This window comes from Eubalaena glacialis, chromosome 19, assembly GCF_028564815.1.
Source record: "Eubalaena glacialis isolate mEubGla1 chromosome 19, mEubGla1.1.hap2.+ XY, whole genome shotgun sequence".
Classification (NCBI taxonomy): domain Eukaryota; kingdom Metazoa; phylum Chordata; class Mammalia; order Artiodactyla; family Balaenidae; genus Eubalaena; species Eubalaena glacialis.
Genome location: NC_083734.1, coordinates 3,478,514 through 3,498,555, shown reverse-complemented (window position 1 = coordinate 3,498,555; position 20,042 = coordinate 3,478,514). Strand labels below are relative to the sequence as shown.

Genomic DNA, 20,042 nt, shown 5'->3' with positions numbered 1-20,042 from the left:
GTTTACAATTTTATTTTTAGTCATATTCCATATATGGATATAAAGTAATTTATTTAATTGCCACACATGTAGGTTACCTGTTTGCTCATTAGAACAATGACATATTTTCTTTAGGTTGATTTTTGTGTTTGTTTTTTTTTTGTGGCTGCGCTGTGCGGCTTGCGGGATCTTAGTTCCCTGACCAGGGATCGAACCCTCACCCTGGGCAGTGAAAGTGCAGAGTCCTAATCGCTGGACCACCAGGGAAGTCCCTAGGTTGATTTTTTTGATATACAGTCTTATTTATTTCCCTAAGGTAAATTCCTGTTAGTGTAAGTAATTAGAGACCAGAGTTGGCATATTTTAAGGTTTTCATGGGTGTATCCAGATTGCCCTGCAAAGGAGGAGAGCCAGTTCTTGTCCCTGATAGCACGGTATAAGGGCTCCCAGGTCTTGTGTGCCCTTACTGATACCACATATTTACTGTTTTTAAAAAAGTCATTGTTTGATAAATTTTTAACTTGCATTTATTTGCTTGTTAGTAAAATTTGACATTTTTTCATTTGTTTATTTTTCCTGTTTTATGAATTGCTTTTTCATATCTATTGCTCATTTTTCTGTTGGTGTGTTTTTTATTTTATATTGAGTTGTTAGAGTTCACGTTTTGCAAATGATTTTTTCCGTTTGCCTTTTAAATTTTTTATTTCAATTTTGATGAAGAGAAAATTGTTTTTTATTTTGATTCATCAGTCTTTTTTTTTTTTAAATGTCTTTTGCTGTTGGCTTTCCTGAGCTCAAGATAATGTGAATGCCTTTTTTGTTTGTTTGAGGCTTCTTGTGATTTGCTAATAAATCTCATATAAATGTTTGCTATTATTTGGCTTTCATTGTGATATAAGATGTGAGGTAGGAATCTTAACTTCTTCCCTCAAATTACTATCAGAATGTTCCAATACAAAATTATAAACTCCTTGAAGGCGAGCATCATGCCTGTTTCGTTCACCACTCTACCTAGTGCCTGTCATATAATAGGCACTCAAGGAATTTGTTTTTTGTTAAATATTTAACTAGAGAAGAAGTCAGTGGAAAATACTGATTTGTAATAGTAGTTCTTAGGGCACGGATCAGATCACCTGAGGAGCATTTTCAAAATCTGCTGAATCGAAATATAATCTGTTTTGCTGTTATACGTGTTATGTAACACAAATTAGCTCATATGCATATGTAAGAGAATGATATGAATATAACATGGAAGTCCTAAAGATTCGTGAATGATTGTTCCCTGCACATGAATGTTTTCAGGCTCTCAGGATCAAGCTGCCTCATAATTAAGAAATAGCCTTTGAGATAGATGAAGACCTTAAAAAGATTTGAAAAGTCTGCATTTAGTTTTCATTTAGTGCAGGTAGTAGCTGGCTTAGTTAATTCATGAACTGCTCTGCTTTTCAATGTTAAGCTAACTAATGAAGATTGGAATGTTGAAAAGAAACTGGGAAGACATTTTCTCCTGTACTTTTTTGTTTTTAAAGGTTGATAAAAATCTTTATACCCCAAATCTGATTTTTATTTTGATGAAACATACTATTTTCTACTGGAAGCAAATGACCTCAAGGATTAACAAAGGAAGCATAAACTATAGGGTTTATGGCTACCAAAGAATTGACTGTAGTCTAAATGCAAATGATATTGGCGCTTTAACAATATTATTACTTCTATTAGGATCGCTGTTGTTTTTGCTAATGCTCTGCTTGCAAAGTTTAAGTAATAACCATAATCCTATTTTCCCCAGAAGTCTTATATTTAACTATACTATTACAGAATATCAGACTTTTCAGGAATATACATGTTATGTTTTAGTTGAAATCTCTGTTCCAAGGTGTTTTGGAACAACTATCCAGGTATAATTAAGTGCATTCTTGGTTAGAACTACTGATTTCTCACAGTTAATTAATCTTATTTAATACATTGAGGGCTCTATAGTCCTAGGAACTGTGCTCATTCTAGGCTTCTTATACCCTAAAGAAAACTAGTACCTTAACCTAAAATATATGTGCTTTACAGTGTTACTTATATCTTCACTTCAGACTGGAGATTAGTAGGGTGTATGTGTGTGTGTGCACGCGTGCATGTGTGTGTTGACGGGGTGATAGGTTTTGGGTGGAGGGGCCTTCAATCTGTTGTAGTCCCCTGCTGGTTTGGAGCTGGAGTGGGATGATATATTTGGCTGAAGAGATGTTATGTGCGCTATAGGGTGGGCAGGCTTAGTTGCCCTTTATGAAGGTAGGTCTGGGTGATTGTAGCAACAAAACTTCTAGATCATTTCTTGGACTTCTGTACCTCACTGTTGGCCCTTGGAAAGTCTGAAAACTTTTTGATAGGAACAGCCATATCATAGCTGTTACGTTGGGTGGGCACACAGGGCATGCATGTTCAGACCTTTTGGAGTGCCATTACAAGGAAATGGCTGAGGAATTGGTATCTTCCTTTGCCGTGATTGCGTTATTATTTCTGCAGATATTAGAAGTCTCAGTATCGTTGTACTAAAGGCTGGTTAGCCATTTAGCCACCTCATTCTGGATAGCTTTTAGGATCTTCCAAATTGTGAATGATATGTCTAAACTATAAACAGCAGTAGTGTGGGTTTGTGTGTGTGTGAGAGAGAGAAAGGGAGGGAGGGAGAAAATTGCTACCGTAGGACTGCCATCTACAGAGAGCACACATTGCTCTGCTAAGCTTTAAAATTCACTTTTTTCAGTTAAGAGGATCTTGAAGCTGACATTGGCTGTTAGTGAGAAATCATTTGTTCTTGATTTTCTTCCTTAAAGGATCCAGCATTTGGAGTCAAACATGAAGCTCCTTCCTCTCCAATCTCTGGGCAAGCATGTGGAGATGATCAAAATGCTTCACCTTCAAAACTTTCAAAGGAAGAGTTAATACAGAGTATGGATCGTGTAGATCGAGAAATTGCAAAAGTAGAACAGCAGATCCTTAAACTGAAAAAGAAACAAGTAAGTGTTTGATTTTACTGCTTAATACATTCTCAGAATGTATGTTTGTCTCCCTAAACAAGAGAATGTTGAACTTTCCATATTTTTAACTTTACGTAAAGGAAATCATGCCTTGTATGTTCTGTGACTTGCTTATTTTTGTTGTTAGTTTCCTTAGTTTCATCCATTCATTTTCTTGTGGTATTGTCTGGTTTTATGATTCCAGATAGCAAAACTTATTTGTCTGTTCCGTGTTGGCTCTTACTGGATGTGTTGTTTCTAGTTTCTTGCTATTCCACACATGGTGCTATGTTTTTGGTTCACGTGTAGACAGATTTTCTAGGACGTGTGCCCAGGAATGGCGTTCCGTGGCCTGAGCATGTGCACGTGTTCGCATGTGCTAGATGAGACCACATCTGCTGAGATGGCAGCACCATTTATACTCCCACTGGCAGCGTGTTCACGTTTCAGTTTGTGCATGTTCTTGCCTTCACGTGGATGTGAAATAGTTTTGATTTGCATTTCTCTGATGAGGAATGAGACAGAGCTTGTTTTCATTTGTTTATGGGTTGTGTGCCTTATGTGGATGGTTACTTTGTCATTTTCTTATGTTTAGTGTTTCCTGAAGCCTCTTGTCAGGTATGTGTATAGCACGTGTCTCCTAATTTGTGGCTTGTCATTTCAATTTTTGGGGGGATGGGGGGGAGGATTTTTTTTTTTTTTTGAGATTAAGAAAGTATACAGTTAAAGTGTACACTTTAGTGTACACTTTTAAAGTGTACAGTTCAGTGGCTTTTATGTATTCATAAAATTGTGCAACTGTCATCGTTATATATTTCCAGAACATTTTTATCACTTCAGAAAGGAACCACATATCTTTTAGCAGCTACTCTATTTCCCTCTCCCCCCAGCCCCTGGCAACTATTAACCTCTTCTCTATATATATGGATTTGCCTATTCTGGACATTTCAGATAAATATAGAATCATAATATGTGACATTTTGACTCCTTTTATTTAGCATGTTTTCAAGAGTCATCCATGCTGTATCTTGTATCAGCACAAAATTCCCATTGCATGGATATACTATGTTTTGTTTATCCGTTCATTAGTTGATGGCATTTAGGTTGTGTTCACTTTGGGATGTTATGAATAGTGCTGCTAGGACACACTAGTTTTTGTGTGGACATGTTTTTTTGGTTCTCTTGGATATATACTAGAAGTAGAATTGGCAGGGTCACATGACGAATCTCTGTTTAAAGTTTTGAGGAACTGCCAAACTGTTTTCCAAAGTGGCTGTGTCATTTTAAATTCCCACCAGCAGTGTATGAGGGAGGGTTTCACCTTCTCTACTTCCTTGTCAACATTTGTTGTTGGTTTTTTTAAAAATAGCTATCCTAGTAAATGTGAAGTGGTATCTCATTGTGGTTTTGATTTTCATTTTCTTAGTAACCAATGATGAACATCTCTTTATGTGCTTGTTGGCCATTTGCATATTTTCTTTAGAGATATGTTCATTCAGATCCTTTGCCCATTTCTTTTTTAGCTGGGTTGTCTTTTTATTGTTGAGTTGTAAGAGTTCTTTATATATTCTGCATACTCAGATGTATGATTTGCAAATATTTTCTCTCATTCTGTGGGTTGTCTTTCTACTTTCCTGATAGTATTCATTGATGTACAAAACCGTTATTTCCTCTATTTGATTCATTCAAATATTTTTTGAGCATCTAGGGAGATACAAAAGTGATTAAAACATGGTCAAAGAGGTAAATCTAATGAATAAGTAATAGAAGGCAAGGTATAAGATTCACTGAATCACAGCAGTCAAACGAAAGTGCTGTAGGAAATCAAGAGTGAGATTGCTTCTAGCCTGGAGAGGGGTGTGGGTGGCTGGAAAGTCAGGAACGGGGATTGAGATTAAAATAGAAAACTTCGTCTGGATTGCTAATGAGACTCAGTTTGGACTCTCCTTTGTATTCATCTCTCCTTTTCCTCTCTCCCTGTCTTAATTTACCAGGACTGTTCATTGTGCTTTTTCCTAGACTTGCCTGCATTTTTACTTTAATGTCTTCTACCGAACTAGGTCCTTTTGGTGTTTTAGGAGGTTTTTTTTCTTTTTCTTTTTCTTTTTTTTCCCTCTGTTTTTTGGAAGGATTCTTGACTTTTTTGCTCTTGGTATTTGATGGTTTTGAGTCTTTTCCATTATGGTTTGATTTTATGCCTTTTTGGTTGGAGTATCATATAGATTTCTTTGCTGGAGCTTTTTCTTCAGCTTCCTCTTCACCTTCATCAGCAAGTTTTGCTTGTTTTCTGTGGAACCTTCCTACCACTTCCAGATATACTTAGGGGTTTCACATCCTCCTCTTCTTCATCTTCTTACTCTGCATCTTCTAAGTGCTGTCCACTAATAAGTACAAGCCCTGAACTACTTTTAGACCACAGGTAGTATTGTTTCAGAGCCCCCCAGGGAAGCCATTGGCTGTACAGACGTTATCAACCTTGCCAGGGCTGCTTTGCTTAGGCTGCCTCTGCTTCAAGAGTGTGCACTTCATCCTTTGCACCAGCCCCGAAACTGACCCTTCCTAAAGATAACCGCTCATTTTCATCATTCTCCACTTTGAAGTGATAATCTTTGTTGGTCTTCAGTTGACAACTAAAAGATAGTTCTGGGGCCTCAGGGGCACACACTTAGGTGGGAGAAAAGGTGGACGGAGATAAGTGACTTCCTGTCAGAGGACAGCTGAGCAGGACAGAGTCATACTGGGGCAGAAAGTTTTTAATTGTGATGAAGTCCAGTTTATTTTTTCTTTCATCACTTGCACTTTTGGTGTCATATCTAAGAACCTTAATCCAAGTTGCATAATCCAAGGTGACAAAGATTTATACCTATGTTTTCTTCTCGGAGTTTTGTAGTTTTAGCTCTTACATTTAGGTCAGTATTTTTGGTGAACAGAATTTCTGTAGATTTTATATGAGACTACCCTGGGACCATTAAAAGAGTTTACTTATATTGTCTTTTTAAAAGTTTTATAGTTTTCTCATCAAATTATTCTTTTTTTTACAATTTATTTTTATTTATTATTTTTGGCTGTGTTGGGTCTTTGTTGCTGTGCGCGGGCTTTCTCTAGTTGTGGTGAGCGGGGGCTACTCTTCGTTTTTGGTGTGCGGGCTTCTCGTTGCGGTGGCTTCTCTTGTTGCGCAGCATGGGCTCTAAGCACGCGGGCTTCAGTAGTTGTGGCGCGTGGGTTCAGTAGTTGTGGCTCGCGGGCTCTACAGTGCAGGCTCAGTAGTTGTGGTGCATGGGCTTAGTTGTTCCGCAGCATGTGGGATCTTCCTGGACCAGGGCTCGAACCCGTGTCCCCTGCATTGGCAGGCGGATTCTTAACCACTGCGCCACCAGGGAAGCCCTCATCACATTATTCTTAATCCACCAGAAATTGAATTTTTGTGTCTGCCTCAAGGTAGGGGTCAATATTCATTTTTTTCCCTGTATCGATAATTAAAAAGTTCATCCTTTTCCAACTGTTCTACACTTTTAGCTCTATTATAATTCAGGTTTGCATCTATATATGGATTGATTTCTGGGCTTTGTGGTCTTTGTGTTCTTTGTGGTATTGATGCAGAAATATAATAGACATCCTTCTGATTACTAGAGCTTTATTCTTTTTTTTTCCAGTGAGGCAAACCCCACTTCTGTGGGCATGATTTAGCTTTTTAAAAGTTTTTTACCATCTCATATAACTTTTAGAATCATATTTTTCAGTTTTCCAAAATATCTTTCTGTAATTTTCACTGGAATCATATATAATACAGAAATCAGTTCCGGGATGACGGTACCTTTATGTTAATGAGTCTTCCAGTCCGTGGCTGTGGTATATCTGTCTATTTAGGAGGGCTTTCATGTTTTATTACTTTCTTTTATATGCCTTGTGTTAGATTCAGCTCTAGGGACTTTATATTTTTGATGCTATTGTTAATAATATCTTTTCAAAAATTATATTTCTTCTGTTACAGTTTTTTTTTCACATGCTAGAATAACTTTTTTAAAAAAAATTGAAGTATAGTTGATTTACAATGTTGCATTAGTTTCAGGTGTACAGCAAAGTGATTCATATATATATGGTCTTTTTCAGATTCTTTTCCATTATAGGTTATTACAAGATATTGAATATAGTTCCCTGTGCTCTACAGTAGCTCCTTGTTGTTTATCTGCAGTCTTTTTTTTTTTTAATATATGCCAGCAACCTCCCTAAATTATCCTTTTAATGTTAATTACTTATTTGTAGATTTTTTTGGGTTTTCTATGTAGGTAATGGTCATATCAACAGTAAAAAAAAAAAAAAAGACAGTTGTTTCTTTCTTTCCAGTTCTTAAACCTTTTCCTTACTTTTCTGTTGCCTTACTGCTCTGCTTAAGACTGCAGTGCAACATTGGGACGTCCCTGGCGGTCCAGTGGTTAAGACTTTGCCTTCTAGTGCAGGGGGTGCGGGTTTGATCCCTGGTCCGGGAGCTAAGATCCCACATGCCTCGGCAGCCAAAAAACTAAAACATAAAACAGAAGCAATATTGTAACAAAATTCAATAAAGACTTTTAAAATGGTCCACATCAAAAAAAACTTAAAAAAAAAACCTTGCAGTGCAACATTGAAAGTGGTTATTCTTGTTCTTTTCTGCTTTGTCAGGAATGCCTTTTACTTTTTACTACCACTGGTTATGATGTCAGTATTATAGACATCCTTCCTCAGATTGGGAAATTCCCATCTGGTCCAGTATGCTGAGAATTTAATCATGAGGGACATTGAAGTTCACCAAATGCTTTTTCTGCATAAGTTTGTTGATCTTATTATTCTCCTTTAAAATATATTAATAGGATGAATGACATCAGTTATTTTTCTAGTGTTAAATCACCTGTGGATTTTTACGTTTAACCTAACTTAGTCATGATGTATTATCTATTTTTAATAAATTGCTGGACTTGACTTACCACTATTTATTTTGGGATTTTTGTATCTTATTTGTGAGATAGATAAGCCTGTCATTTTCTTTTCTTATATGCTTCTTGTCTGGTTTGGTAACAGATCATGCTAATGTCATAACCTTTCTAAACTCTGAAATAGTTTAAGATTGTAATTATTTGGTAAAATCAGCTGGATCTATTGGGTATTTCTTGTGTAAAAAGTATTTTTAAATTAGTGATTCAATTTAAAAACATTCACTTCTATTTCTTCTGGAGATAGTTTTTTCCCTCATTTTGGGGAATATAGTTGTATCTTCTGTATCATCAGTTTCTGTTTCTTATTTCCTCTTTGGTTTTATTCTGCTCTTTTATAATTTGTCAACATTAACTTTTTAGTTTTTTCTTCCCCCTTCTCCCTATGCACTACTTTAACTTCATTCAGCAAGTTTTAATTTATAATGCATTTTATTATCCATCCTGGTTTCTTTTTCAACTCCTGTATTAATAAAAGTGTTCTTTTAAATTTCTTATATATAATGTTTTCTTGACTATTTTTGGTTATTTGATTTCTAACTTTATTGTGGCCAGAGAGTATGGTCTCTAATACCCAGTCTTTTGAAATAATTCGTTCTTGAATTTTGGCCTAGATGATGATCGATTTCATAAAAATACTCTGGGCATACTTGAGAAGAGTATATATTCTCTACTTAAAAAAATCATCCATATCTTCTCTCATTTTTGTCTGTAACTTATCAATTACCACTATGATTTTGGGTTTGTATCTTTTTCCTAGTAGTTCTCAATTTTTAAAAAATTGAGGTAAAAAAAATTGACATGCAACGTTATATTAGTTTCAGGTGTATAACATAATGATTTTATATTTGAATGTATTGCAAAAAGATCTCCACAATAAGGCTAGTTAACCATCCATCACTACATATAGTTACAGAATATTTTTCCTTGTGATGAGAACTTTTAAGATCTACTCTCTTAGCAACTTTCAAATATACAGTACAGTGTTGTTAACCATAGTTACCGAGCTGTACTTTACATCTCCATGACTTATTTATTTTATAATTGGAAGTTTGTACCTTTTGACTATTCACCCATTTGGTCCATCTCCCCCCTGCCCCTGCCACCACCAGTCTGTTCTTGCATCTACCAGCTCCTGTTTCTTCCCCTCCCCTCCCCTCCCCTCCTTCCTTCTTTCCCCTCTTTCCTTCCTTTTCTTTCCTTTTCTTTTCTTTTCTTTCTTTCTCTCCTTCCTTTCCTTCCTTCCTTTCTTTCTTTCCTACCTTCCTTTACTTCTTTCCTTCCCTTCCTGTCTTTCTTTCAAGATTCCACGCATAAGTGAGATCCACCTGTATGTGTCTTTCTCCATCTGACTTCACTTAAAATAATGCCCTCAGGGTCCATCCATATTGTTGCAGATGATGAGATTCCATTCTTCTTTTATGGGTGAATAATAGTCCATTGTGTATATATACCACATCTTCTTTATCCCTTCACCTGTTGGTGGACACTGAGGTTGTTCCCATGTCTTGGCTATTGTGAATAGTGCTGCAGTGGGGCCCGCTAGTACCAGCATCTACGCAGTGGGGGAGCTCCCAAGAGTGGCTGCTGCCAGTGTCTTGTGTCCCAAGGGTGAGCAGTGGCCGGGTCCCCCCCTCCCACCCCCGCATCTCTGGGAGACTCTTCAAGACCAGCAGGTTCATATTAATATGGAAACATGGGCCCCTGATTCTGTTGATGCTTCTCTTCATCTCTTCTGTAATGAAAGGGAAACTAAACACAAAATATGCCCCAGGAAAGTATGTCCAAGTCTAAATTCAGATGCATGCTAGGATTCCAAGATTTCTGCCTTTCAGCCCAGCTCTTGAAGAAATTTATACAGTGGCAGATGCAAGATTTCTCTGTAGAAGAGACTCAGGAATGGTGATGTGTTTGCAAGGAAGAGCTGGGGCTAAACTGTCTTTTAGGCAAACTTTATTTGCCTAAAACTAGGCTTGTTTGGAGTGAGCTGCCAAATCTGCTAGTGAATTCACATTCCCCTGGGAAGCCTGCTTTTTGGAAAGTCTTCAAGAAGTATCGAACTTTCAAAAAAGTCTGAAAACTATAATTGACCCTATATGTGAAGGCTCGTGAACTAAACTGGGTTCTGACAATGTGGACAGCAACCTCCCAGTTACCGCTTTCCATTCTCAAGTGGCGCTGCTTCAGCTCTTGTAAAATCCTCAAATTCCTACCTTAATGGCCAGGAGGAAATCAAACTGTGGAACTAGTCTGCACCTCCGAAGCCCCAGCAACCCCAAACTCTGTTATCCTCCCTTTCATTTCCCATTCTGACCCCTTTTAATGATGACCCCCCCCAAAAAAAAACTGCTGCAGTGAACATGGGGGTGCATATATCTTCTTGTTTATGTTTTTTTCTTTGGATAAATACCCAGAAGTGGAATTGCTGGATCATATGGGAGTTCTATTTTAATTTTTTGAGGAACTGTTTCCGTAGTGGCTGCACCAATTTACATTCCTAGCAACAGTGCACAAGAGATCCCTTTTCTCCACATCCTTGCCAATGCTTTGTTTACCATAAAGTCTGCTTCGCCTGATATTGATGTAATTAGATCAGCATTCTTTTGGTTGATATAGGTTAGTATATGTTTTTCTTTCCCTTTACTTTCTGTGCTTGTATTTTAGGTATATCTCTTATATAAGTAGGTATCTGGGTTTTGTTTTTTATTGAGTCTGACAAACTGTCTTTCCACAGGGTAATTTAGTTCTTTTAAATTGACGATGATGTTCCCTGGTGGTGTAGTGGTTAAGAGTCCGCCTGCCAATACAGGGGACATAGGTTCGAGCCCTGGTCCGGGAAGATCCCACATGCCACGGAGCAACTAAGCGCATGTGCCACATCTACTGAGCCTGCGCTCTAGAGCCCGCGAGCCACAGCTACTAAGCCCACACTCCGCAACTACTGAAGCCCAGGCGCCTAGAGCCCGTGCTCCGCAACAAGAGAAGCCACCGCAATGAGAAGCCCGCGCACCGCAACGAAGAGTAGCCCTCGCTCACCGCAACTAGAGAAAGCCCACGCGCAGCCAAAAATAAATAAATAAAATAAATAAATTTATAAAAAAAAGAAAAAAAATTGACGATGATGATTGGTAATATCTCAATTATTTTTAAACTATTTTATGCTTTCTATTTGTCTTGTTTTTTTGGCCTCACCGTGTGGCATGTGTGCTCTTAGTTCCCTGACCAGGTAATGAACCCATGCCCCTGGCAGTGGAAGCACAGAGTCTTAACCATTGATCCGCCAGGGAAGTCCCTGTCCTGTCTTTTTTATGCTGATATTGATGTTCTTGTTTGTTTTTTCCAACCCTGATTTTGGATTGATTGTCTTATTCCATCTTCTCCTGCTCCACCAGTTTGGATTTTATACATTACTTGTTTGTTTATAGTGGTTCCCCAGAAATTTTAACAGTCTGTTTAACTTGAAGCCTAAAACTAAGTAGTATCTTAACCATCTTCTTGAGTGTAGGAGGGCATAGAATTTCTTGATTTCTTTCTTTCCTCCCGACTTTTATGCTATTGTTGTCATATATTTTAGTTCTTTCTTATTTTTTTAAAACTGCCAAAGACATTATTATTTTATATGGTCAATCTTCATTTCGATTCACCCACATATATGTCATCTTATTTGCCCGTCATTCCTTCTTGCAACACAGATCTTCTTCCATTTGTGAGAATGTGCTTCCTCTTGAAGAACGTCCTTTAGAATTTCCTTTAGTGAGGATCTGTTAGCTGGAGAGTTCGGTGTTTGTTTGGTTTTTATAACTTAACTGTTGTCTTTTACTTATGCTTGCTATTGAAAGGTATCTTTGTTTGGAATGTGGTTATTTTCTCAGTTTTCCCTGCATGCTGTCTTTTTCCTTTCATTGTGAAGAGATCAGCCCTTAGTCTAATTTGTGTTCTTTTGTGGAGAGTCTGAATTTTCTCTCTGGCTGCTTTCAGTAACTTTTTCTTTGAGTGCTGTTGTTTTTACTATGATTTCTTTAGGAGTGGGTGTTTTTTTTTTTTTTTTTTTAATCTTTCCAGGTTGAGACTCACTTGACTTCCTGAATATGTTAGAGTTTTTCATGAGTTCTGGAAAATTGCTTAGCCGTTATCTTTTTTACAAAACCCTTTCCTACAGTTTCTTTATCATCTTTTGAAAGTCCTGTTAGATGTAATATTTTATCACTCTGTCTTCCATGTCTCTTAATTGCTTTTCTTTCCCGTTTTTTTCCTTCTTCAGGCTTCATTATGTGCAGTATCTTCATTTCTGGCATATCTGCTGTCAAGTGTATTTTCAATTTCAGTAATTATGTTTTTATTTTAAACATTATTTATTTGGTTGCACTGGGTCTTAGTTGTGGCACGTGGAATCTTTCAGTTGCAGCATGCACGTGGATCGAGTTCTCCGAGCAGGAGTCGAACCCATGCCAGCTGCATTGGGAACGTTGGAGTCTTACCCACTGGACCACTAGGGAGGTCCCTCAATAATTATGTTTTTATTGCTGGAATTTTTATTTGACTCATTTAAAAAATCTGTTTGGTAATTTAAAAAATATCCCCCCCTTGCCTTTTTTTAATATGTTGAGCCCTCTTTTATTTATTAAATCATATTAGATTTATTGACAATTCTTTTAAGTCTTAGTGAGTCTTATCCTTCTGGGTTGGTCATATTTTTACTTTTCTTTAGTTTCTTCATGTATAAAATAGTAATAATACTAATAACACCAACTGAATCATGAGATTGTTGTATGAGTTGAGATAATGAATGTATTATATAATGTGTCACATAGTGAATGCTCAATAACATGTAACCCATTAAAATAATTAAAAATAATGAGACATAGTGTATGACTTATGAGATATACAGGAGCTATAGATTTTATTGAAGAATAAAAGACAACTTGAGTAAATAAATACAGCAGAATAGAAACACAGTATTAATAATGTGAGCTCATGTTAATTCACATTTTATACAATTTCAATAAAAATTCTAACTAAATTTATTTTTAAAGTTTGCCAAAATTATCGTAAAGTTAATGTAAAAGAATAGGTGAGGAAAGTTTGTTTGTTTTGTTTTGTTTTTAGACTTTCTGTTACTGTGGTTTTGTCCCCGGGCTACTTAGCTACTAAGAACAAAATGTGATTTCCTGAAACTTGTTTATTTCTTTCTCTGCACCTACTTAACGGGGATTCTAAAAGAAGGCCCTCTGAGCAAAGGAATAAAAGGGCATGGTTGAAGAACTCATTCCCATAAAAATGATCTCAGAACTCCAAATATCTTTTGCTCACACAGATAGCAGGTTGAAAGAGTACTTTCTGTTCCAAAGTGGAAGTGGTCCTCAAAGCTTCTCTCTTGGAGGATTTTTATCCTTTCATTTGGGTACGGTCTGACTTAAATGACTAGGAACCTTGACTATCAGTCTTACTTGGTAGTATAGGTGATTTTTTTTCTGCTAGGCCTTTGGTAGACTTAACCATCTTTACCTAATGTCTTTTTTATCATCTCATTCAGTGAACTTATATCCATGTAGCTATTTGTTGAGCATTTACTAGGTATCAGGCACTAGTTAGGTGATGGAGGACAAAAAGCAGTGAACCTAGCTGAGTCCTTACTTAACTTCAGTAATAATTGTAGGTAATAGTTACTGACTGTTTATAGTTGTGCTTGACATATATTGAGTCATTTAATCTCTCAGAAAGCTATGTGGTAGGTAGGATTAATATCCCTACTTTACATGTGAGGGGTTTATATACTTGCTCAAGATTGAGGTCCTAGGATCAAACCACTTGTAAAGGGCGACCCTGAGGCTGAATCCTGGGCACAGTAATTCAGGTAGGCTCCTGCTTTGTGATTGCACACACCAGCAGTCCATATTCTTTTGGTTTTCCCAGGGCCTCTTCGCTATAGAATATAAAGTTTGGCAGGGGAGTAGGGTAGAGGATGGTGCTGTGCTGACTTAAGGATTAACCCTTAAACGTTCTACCGTACTCTCCCCCGCCAGACATTAACACATACTGTGTATCTATAACACAGAAAAGCATTATTACAGTGCCACAAAAGGTCATTGTGATAGAGGTAGATGGGGTACCTTCATATGTTTAGATTCTCTTACTATTTTGCTTTAAATTTATCAGAATTAAAATATAAAAGGATTTTTCAAATGATGACTTATGTTGTTTGGTTATTAGTCAAAATAAATCTGATTAGGTTCGTTAGAGCCTTTGGGTCCGGTCCATTAGGCCCTAGTAGATTAAGTGATTACCCTATAGAATCAGCAAAGCATTGCTCAGAAGCATGTGTTATCTCTGGTGATTAATTACTAGTGGGGCTGATGTGCAGCAGATGCCTGACTCTTCCTTTCTGGGTCTCTTAGCAACAGCTCGAAGAAGAAGCCGCTAAACCTCCAGAGCCTGAGAAGCCTGTGTCCCCTCCTCCCGTGGAGCAGAAACACCGCAGTATTGTCCAAATTATTTACGATGAAAATCGGGTGAGTTCATGCCATTCCCGACGGCACAGGCCTTTAAAACCACTGGACTATGCCTTTTCCAGTCATCTGTGTATTCTGTGGTAATATTAATTGTATTAAACATGCTTTCTGTTATAATTTTTAATGTTCTTAAACTTTGACTGAAGCTTGGTGTTTTTTCTTTATGTACTGAAGAAAAGTTGATAGTTGTGTCTTAAATTATTTAATATTTCATTTGCATGTTATATGGTATAATACTATTTTGTGACAGTATAATTTTATCAGCTGAGTCTCTCTCCTGTTATATAAATAGTGGTAAGCAATTGTGTAGCACATAATACAGCCATTCTGTAGTTTTTCACTTTATAAGCAACATTTAATGCCAAATACACTATTCTAGTAGAGATGGTCATTGGACGTGGAAACGACTTGCATTATCTGCTTCAGAACTGATAGCTGGGCTGTGCTTTGAAGTTTAGTTACAAAGTATGAGGCCATTGACCTTTAGGTCAACTTTCTTTTTTAGGTTTGTTAAAATAATTTCTTCTTTCATACTCATAATTAAAAGTGTCCCCGGATTTAGGAAAGCCAGGCCTCAATTCTATGAATAATTTTGTGATGCTGAAGTTAGTTTTTGGCCAGAATCCAGCCCAGGAACTAGCAGTTAAAGGGAAACTGATTTCACCTTAATGTGAAGAAAACCTTTCAACAGAGCTGCTTAACACTGGGCTTCCAGAAGCCCCCAGTTCAAGAAAGAATTATATGCTTTAAGTACTATGGTAGAGAATTGGCTTGTCAGCTTAAGGTGATCATAAGGTAGAAGATGGGGATTGTCATTTCAGTTTATTTGCCTTGTAGTGAGTGGAGTCTTACACAGGCATCCTGTAGCAAGGTTAGCCCAGATCCTAAAGGAAATTGACCTTAAGAAAAGCAGCTGTGAGATAGTCATTAAATACACTTTTATAGGAATGATCTTGGACTCAGGTGTACGTGTGTGTGTAGATAGATAACCGAAAGTCATCAGGTACACAATACTTAAGGAATTTTAAGTCACTGAGAGGCAGAAATATGGGCAATTATTACTAGTTCCTTGACTGGGTTCAAAATCAGTCCAATTTATTGGGCAGAACAACCTACGTGAAGATGAGTCCAGTGAGGGTGAAGGGCAGTCGGTGGAATGAGTGTTGAGGACCCCTCAGGGCATGCCTGGAGGGCAGTGACGCTGGGGTCCTTGCAGGGATGTAGCCCAAGGTCAACAGGTGCTCCCTTGTTTAAGAGAAGTAAGGTACATGGATTTTATATGAAATCTCCTGCTTTTAAAAAGCACACTGGAGAACAAGAAAGTACTTCTGAGGGCTGATAGGCTTCATGGCCAGTTTGTGACTTCAGGGGTAAAGTAAATAGGGATTAGAGCTGATAATAATGGAAAAGGATCTTATAAAATAAAGTACTGACTTCTTTCTTAGTATGAGTTACTTTTCAAATACATTGAATTCAATGATATTTATTAATTGATTGAGTTTCTTAATTAGCCTTCTCTTACAGGCCTAATAAACAGTTCCAATGTTAGTGAATTCTGCGGTTGCCTGACTAGGATGTGAGGACTGAAAACTATTGAACAAGATCTGATAGAGAATTCAGTTTGTGTTAATTTATATATATGTATTTTTTTTTCATTAGCTAGTGTAGTAAATGTTCCTTGATGCCCATCAGCAGAAACGAAAGCTCCTTTTAGACCTCTTCTTGCCATTTTAGCATTTACAATTCAGTTTGTTACACATTCTGTGAAGAATAGAAGAACCAAACTTGAAATGTGTCTTAATATTAGACTTGCAATGAGGATTGTTTTTAATTCAGTAACCGTAGAAATATCTTTCAAAAAATAGGTTCTTTTTGTATCCCCTGCTGCTAGTCGTCTGCCTTGGTGGTGCTTGTGCAGTAGACCCTGGATGGTAGCAGAAGCCCCCGAGGGGCGTGTTGGGAGCAGGCCGGCTTTCTCACCACTGACCCTTGCCTGCGTCTTCCTCCTCACCATGCTGCCTTTTGTTAGACCTTCACTGCCTTTGTAGCTTTTTGTCATGAATGACCTTACCTGTTTTGACACCGAGGGCACAGAGCGATGGGGGGCAACAAGAGTACATCTCCCTCTTGTTCCTTGTTTGACAGTGGCAGATACTGGTTGGCAGTTAAGCCAAATGTGGCCCAAGAGATAGGGGCCCTTATCTCGTATGAGGCATCTTTCTTTTATTTAGAAAGTTAGTGCGAGGCAGAAAACTACCTCAAACTGACTGTTAGTTTTAAAATTGGCTTCCTGGGAGAAAAATTGCCTTGTATCACATTTAAACTTGAGGCTAGGATTCATTTAGTCTCCAAACAGAATCTTCTCCTGGACTGCTTTTAACAGTTCACTTTGCTGTTACCCTTCCCAGTTGTAGGTTCCAAAAATATTTGTAAATGCTCTAATTTCAGCATTGTAATACGTATAGAAAAGAGGGGGTGTGCAGTGAAGCTTTCAGGAACATGTTGTTTATATTTTGATTGAATGATTTGCAAGTTAACGTGGCACCAGAAGAAAGAAAGTGATTGACAGTGGAGAATGTACTTAGTGCCAACAACCTCTGGTCACCGCGGCCATCATCCTAGAAACTATCGATTTCTCTCTCTTTGCCACTCTGCAGACTTGGTTAATCAATGAAGAGCCTCAGTCCTGCCTCCTGGATATTGGTCTGGTCAATTGCTTCTCTCTTCCTCCTTCGCCAATTGCTTGATTGGAGCCCTCACCTCTCATAGATGCTGAGTTTCCTTCCTTCAGTCTTTTTTTTCTTTCTAATCCATCCTTCATATTTGAGCCCCCTGACATGGTTCTCCAAATAAAACCTTTTGATGATTTCCCCCTTTCTACAGAGTAACCCAGCCTTTTCATCAGTGCTTACATGCCTGCCTGGCTGGCCCGTGGCCCAATACTCCTTTCTTAGCCATACCCTACCAGAACAGGTGTGAATGTTCCCTTGACGTTAGTAGTTTACCCTGTGATGTTGCCCCTGCCGTCAGGCATCCCCGTGGCTTGCCTTTCTTGTCTGTTGAGTGCACTCGACTTCAGGACCCAGCTCAAGTATCATTTTCTCTATGAAGCCTTTCAAGACTCCTTATCTTCCTACACCAGGAAGGATATCTTATTCATTGTTTCCTTAGTGTCTCGCAGGTGCCTGGCACATAGAACATAGTCAACATATGTTTGAGGCATTAATTACTTCTATCTATAGACTTAGAATAAAATTATATTATGTAAATGTGAAGGTTTTAAATTAGTTTTTTTCTGCCAAACGATAGGTTAATCTGTTCTTAGCAGTTAAGCCAACATGAAGTCAAATATGTAATTAAATTTTGCAAAACTTAAATCTTGGGATATGCAAACACCTTAAATATCAGCCTTTAAAATTAGCCCTGAAGAGGTAAGTGCCTTTACGTAATAGGATACCAGTAAATATTTGTCATGATACGATTTCCCCCTTGTCTCTCAGTATTCTCTGTTACAGCCTCACTTAGCCTGCCTGTTCTTGTCATAGACTCTGTGTAATGTGGAGTGCCTCAAGAAAGCAGGTTTAAACGTTGGAGAGTGTAGGTCGTCTAGAGAGAATCAGCTGTAGGTGCTAGATATTCCAAATTTATCATCTGTGATTATGCTGTTTGTGTGTTATTTAACATATTACCTTAAAGCTAATAAATTTTCTGAGAATTACATTTTGGCTTTTTGAGATTAGAACATTGTTCTCAACTGCAGACTGTTTTGATTGTTGTAACTTGGGGGAGGGGTGGAGTGCTGCTGGCATCTAGTGGGTAGAGGCCAGGGGTACTACTGAATAGCCTACAGTGCACAGGACAGCCCCCATGACAAAGAAATGTCTGGCCCAAATGTTAATAATACCGAGGTCAACAAATCGACTTAAAACTATCTACAGAAATAGCATTAGCTATGCAAGTTCAGTGGTTTTTTATAGTTTTGTATATGATATTTTTGATATGTTTATTTCTCATCTTAATAACATTTTAAGTTTCTTGGAGTTTGGAAAGTGCATTACACTACTTTGAGCTTCCTTTGCTAATTAAACAAAGTTCTTTTCACATAATATATGCTAAATAAATATTTGAACCATTGTAATTGATAAATGAAAAGGATAATGTTTATTTTAAGGGAACATCTTTCTTTACACTTGGGGATACTGATTGATTCCATTCCCATTTGTGTGTTGCATCAGAAGCCCTGGAGAGTTTCCCAGCCACAGTGCGTGGACGTGGGAGTCTCTGCAGCGGGCAGTGAGCCCTTGTTGTTACTAGTGAGCATGTGCTGGGGCAAGAGAGAGATCTGAGAACCCCCGACACATTTGCTGGATGTCAAATTCCAGCTTAAACAGCTTTAGTATTGAATTTTGTTATATTTCATTTGTCTATTAAAGGTAGATTTCTGTTAGATAGATAGCACTTTGGTCTAGATGATTTTACTTTTGAAAAAGGCATGTAAAAGTATATAATTCAACATTTATTTATTACTGAATACTTTGAGTAATTCAAACTAGTTGTTTTCTCTATTGTTATTACTAAGGTTTTCTTATAATTGGAAAATATGCTCATTATAAGCTTTTCTTCAAAGAGATCAACTTGGCTTACCATAGTAAAGATTGGCAACTTTAATGAAAATTTAAAAACATAAAATACCATAAAGACATTGAGTTGAAGTATTAAAAATGTTTGAAGGATTCATTTCTAATAGTGAATATCTGTTCCCTCTCCCTGGAATCTTAATATCTGTTTGTTTTTAAGAACTTACCAATTCTTTAGGTTTTGCTTTCAATACAAATGTTCAGATTTGACTGAATTTCATGAGGGAGTTATGAAAATAAAATTAGAGAGTATTTCAGGCTATCATATGAAAGAAGAATATTTGGAAATAAGGATAAGTTTGACTGTAGATTAGTATTTAGGTAAATATTATTAAATTGGAAGTGATTTTGCGTTTAGGTAATGTAATTTTTAATTATACAATATAATAATGTTTTTATCTAGAAAAAAGCAGAAGAAGCTCATAAAATATTTGAAGGTCTTGGCCCAAAAGTTGAACTGGTAAGTAAGAAATTTCTTTTTTCATGTCTAGTGCTCTTTTTGTAGCAGTTTTTCTTGGGATAAAATGGAATACAGTCACTTACTTTGGGATGAGAGTGATGTAGCTGGGCAGTAAGGGTGATAAGCTTGAAATAATGTGCAGGAACTTGGTTACCTTTGCAGAAGCATTTTCCTGATTGTGTTTTTGCCTGAGCAGCCATTTAATCACTCGGGTAGAAGGAGAAAGAAGTAAGAACAGAAATAGAAAGCTCTTTGAATCATACTGTTAGGGTAATATTGGTGTTAAATCCTCCTTTGCCTTTGAGATTAAAAAAATCTATGAATGAATTTATTATGGGATACAGTGGATTTATGAACTTTCTTAAAGCAGTGGCATTGTTAGGAGATGGGGTGGACAGAGTTATTCAGGGAACCTGAGTCTGGAGGTTTTGGTAGGGCGTCTGTTGTGTAGACCCAGTAGTACTGTACCTCGGCTTCCATTG

General features: G+C 37.4%; 1 protein-coding gene and 1 pseudogene across 15 annotated transcripts in view; one reads left to right on the top strand and one right to left on the bottom strand.

Annotated features, from left to right (window-relative positions):
- NCOR1 (nuclear receptor corepressor 1) overlaps nt 1–20,042 on the top strand; it is a 144,697-nt gene that overhangs the window by 38,593 nt on the left and 86,062 nt on the right. For all 15 annotated transcript variants that reach the window (XM_061176720.1, XM_061176730.1, XM_061176726.1 and 12 more), the window contains exons 5-7: nt 2,805–2,987; nt 14,350–14,463; nt 19,504–19,560. In XM_061176720.1, coding sequence (XP_061032703.1) covers nt 2,805–2,987; nt 14,350–14,463; nt 19,504–19,560 — 354 coding nt within the window. The remainder of the gene's footprint in view (nt 1–2,804; nt 2,988–14,349; nt 14,464–19,503; nt 19,561–20,042) is intronic.
- On the bottom strand, nt 4,863–9,509 carry LOC133079494 (nucleophosmin-like; annotated as a pseudogene).